General features: G+C 41.9%; 1 protein-coding gene across 1 annotated transcript in view; it reads left to right on the forward strand.

Annotated features, from left to right (window-relative positions):
- The window catches only part of LOC311104047 (uncharacterized protein), a 59903-nt gene extending 57839 nt beyond the window's left edge, over nt 1-2064 (forward strand). The window contains 3 exon segments of the mRNA XM_084145700.1: nt 227-240; nt 243-272; nt 1042-2064. Of these exon segments, the coding sequence (XP_084001826.1) occupies nt 227-240; nt 243-272; nt 1042-1619 (622 nt within the window). The 3' untranslated portion in view covers nt 1620-2064.
- The last annotated feature ends 1926 nt before the right edge of the window (nt 2065-3990 follow it).

The following is a 3990-nucleotide window of genomic DNA, read 5'->3' on the forward strand; positions in this document are numbered from 1 at the left end:
GCTGAGAGAGTGAGAGAGAGAGTGAGAGAGAGAGAGAGAGGAGAGAGAGAGATAGAGAGAGAGAGAGAAGAGGAGATGAGGAGAGGGAAGAGAGAGAGAGGATGAGAGGAGGAGGAGAGAGAAGGAGAGAGAGAGAGAGAGAGAGAGAGAGAGAGAGAGAGAGAGAGAGAGAGAGAGAGAGAACCAGTGTGTACATTTACTGTCTGTTCTCCTGCTCCTCTTACAGCGTTAAACCTGGAGGGTGAACACAATCAAACCATGGCTTAGAGAATGTGAGTTTTGACTACTGTTCAGAATTAGCCTGTTATTACTCAGTCTAAATTCAAGTTGACTCAAAGAAGAGCTTGCTTGATAAGTGAGCTATCTATGTGTGGTTACACTAATAGGACTTCACTCTGTGGTTATATTTTGCTGTGTGTGTTTTATATATTACCATTCAGTAGAATATATGATCATTCAGCAAGTCTTATAGAACCTTTCCTTGGTCCTTTAATGCCTACAAACATTAACATTCTGATGTGGCCCTTTAATAACTAGAAACATTAACATTCTGATGTGGCCCTTTAATACCTAGAAACATTAACATTCTGATGTGGTCCTTTAATACCTAGAAACATTAACATTCTGATGTGGTCCTTTAATAACTAGAAACATTAACATTCTGATGTGGTCCTTTAATAACTAGAAACATTAAATGTAATGTAAATGGTCCTTAATAACTAGAAACATTAACATTCTGATGTGGTCCTTTAATAACTAGAAACATTAACATTCTGATGTGGTCCTTTAATAACTAGAAACATTAACATTCTGATGTGGTCCTTTAATACTAGAACATTAACATTCTGATGTGGTCCTTTAATAACTAGAAACATTAACATTCTGATGTGGTCTTTAATAACTAGAAACATTAACATTCTGATGTGGTCCTTTAATAACTAGAAACATTAACATTCTGATGTGGTCATTTAATAACTAGAAACATTAACATTCTGATGTGATATGAAGATGATTTGTAATATACCTGGTCTTCCCCATCAGATGCCTGTGATCTCACAATGGACCCAAACACAGTAAACAGATACCTCTCTCTGTCTGAGGAGAACAGAAAGGTGACATGTAGGAGAGAGAAGCAGCCGTATCCTGATCACACAGAGAGATTTGAGGACTGTAAACAGGTGCTGTGTAGAGAGGGTCTGACTGAGCGCTGTTACTGGGAGGCAGAGTGGAGTGGAATAGGGGCTTACATAGGAGTGACATATACAGGAATCAGCAGGAGAGGAAGGGGTAATGACTTTGTGATTGGATACAATGACAAGTCCTGGACTCTGGACTGCTCTGATAACAGTTACATGGTTTGGCACAATGGTAATCCCACTCCCATAGACGTCTCCTCCTCCAGCTCCCACAGAGTAGGAGTGTATCTGGACTGGCCAGCCGGCACTCTGTCCTTCTACAGAGTCTCCTCTGACACACTGACCCACCTGTACACATTCCACACCACATTCACTGAGCCCCTCTATCCAGGGTTCAGGCTTTGGTTTGACAGCTCAGTGTCCCTGTGTCAGGTGGTCTCTGTGTCAAACACACTGGAGCAACAATCTAGAATAGCTCTCTAGTGTGTAAACATATGATTGTAAATATTCATGAATACACACCATTGAAGTTGACAGTCATTGTCAACTAGAGTCATTCATTAATAGAATGAATCACCACACTGTGTTGTAAAAACTGTTTTCATTTACAAATCATTGATCTGGTTGTTATTGGGCTTCTTGGTGTTTGTAAATATTGTTGTCTGTAGAATGTTTATTTGTCAAATTCTTGACACAACCATCTTGTTTCTGTATGAACTCAATTCCACTGAATGAAATGTACATGTGTCAGATTTGATGCCTATAATTTAATGCCTATAACATGCCATGTAAAGTGTTACCATGTGATTTCTGTGAAAAAAGCTTGAAATGATGGGAGGTCAAAGATCATGAGTATTTTATGTCTGTGTTTCTCTCAGTCTCTGTCTGTCTCTAACCCTAGTTGTCAGTAAAGAAAACTGTTATCTGATGTCTGTGTCTCTCTCAGTCTCTGTCTGTCTCTAACCCCAGTTGTCAGTAAAGAAAAGGTTTAGCTCCACCGTTAATGGTTCATCCTCATGGTGTGGAGAAAGCATACCTGAAACTGAAAGTATATTTGTTCTTTTCCAGACAGGATGCATTTTGAGAGGACAGAGCAGGATATCCTATAAACTCTTAACTGGAGAGATGACAGAGCAGGATATCCTATAAACTCTAAACTGGAGAGAGGACAGAGCAGGATATCCTATAAACTCTAAACTGGAGAGAGGACAGAGCAGGATATCCTATAAACTCTCAACTGGAGAGAGGACAGAGAAGGATTTTCTATAAACTCTAAACTGGAGAGAGGACAGAGCAGGATATCCTATAAACTCGAAACTGGAGAGAGGACAGAGCAGGATATCCTATAAACTCTAAACTGGAGAGAGGACAGAGCAGGATATCATATAAACTCTTAACTGGAGAGATGACAGAGCAGGATATCATATAAACTCTAAACTGGAGAGAGGACAGAGTAGGATATCCTATCAACTCTAAACTGGAGAGAGGACAGAGCAGGATATTCCATCAACTCTAAACTGGAGAGAGGACAGAGCAGGATATCCTATAAACTCTCAACTGGAGAGAGGACAGAGCAGGATATCCTATAAACTCTCAACTGGAGAGAGGACAGAGCAGGATATTCTATAAACTCGAAACTGGAGAGAGGACAGAGCAGGATATCCTATAAACTCTAAACTGGAGAGAGGACAGAGCAGGATATCCTATCAACTCTAAACTGGAGAGAGGACAGAGCAGGATATTCTATAAACTCTAAACTGGAGAGAGGACAGAGCAGGATATCCTATAAACTCTAAACTGGAGAGAGGACAGAGCAGGATATCATATAAACTCTAAACTGGCGAGGGTACAGAGCAGGATATCCTATAAACTCTAAACGGGAGACGATAGAGCAGGATATCCTATAAACTCTAAACTGGAGAGAGGACAGAGCAGGATATTCTATGAACTCTAAACTGGGGAGAAGACAGTAAAGTATTGTATTTCAGAACAATAATGTAACAGACAGAGCAGAGAGAGTCTGAAGTAAGGGACAACTTGTGTTATTGTTTGATGGGTGTTTGATGGAGTTATGATGTGTCAGTCTGTGTAGTAGTGCATATCTTTATATAGACTATTAAACACTAGTAAGTATATGATTGATCAAGGAAGTGTTTGCCCCCCAAATAATGTGTGTGACTCTTTCTAGCGATGTAATTCTGGAGGTTACAACATACCCCTAAGATGAGTGTCTCTGAGGAGAGAGAGGAGGGGGGCACTGCCAACCCCCAGACCCAGAGAGCAGTCTCCAGTACCCAGCTGTCTGTCTATGACTGGTCCATGGACAATCCTCTCCTCTCATTTACATTTACATCATTTAGCAGACGCTCTTATCCAGAGTGACTTACAAATTGGTACATTCAACTTATGATAGCCAGTGGGACAGCCACCTTTTTTCTTTTTTTTCTTTTTTTTTATGGGGGGTGGGGGAAGAAGGATTACTTTATACTATTCCAGGTATTCCTTAAAGAGGTAGGGTTTCAAGTGTCTCCGGAAGGTGGTCAGTGACTCCGCTGTCCTGGCGTCGTAGGGGAGCTTGTTCCACCATTGGGGTGCCAGAGCAGCGAATAGCTTTGACTGGGCTGAGCGGGAACTGTGCTTCTGTAGAGGTAGGGGAGCTAGCAGGCCAGAGGTGGATGAACGTAGTGCCCTCGTTTGGGTGTAGGGTCTGATCAGAGCCTGAAGGTAAGGAGGTGCCGTTCCCCTCACAGCTCCGTAGGCAAGCACCATGGTCTTGTAGTAGATGCAAGCCTCAACTGGAAGCCAGTGGAGTGTGCGGAGGAGCGGGGTGACATGAGAGAACTTGGGAAGGTTG

This window comes from Coregonus lavaretus (genome assembly GCF_964263955.1).
Source record: "Coregonus lavaretus genome assembly, chromosome: 28".
NCBI classification, from domain to species: Eukaryota; Metazoa; Chordata; class Actinopteri; order Salmoniformes; family Salmonidae; genus Coregonus; species Coregonus lavaretus.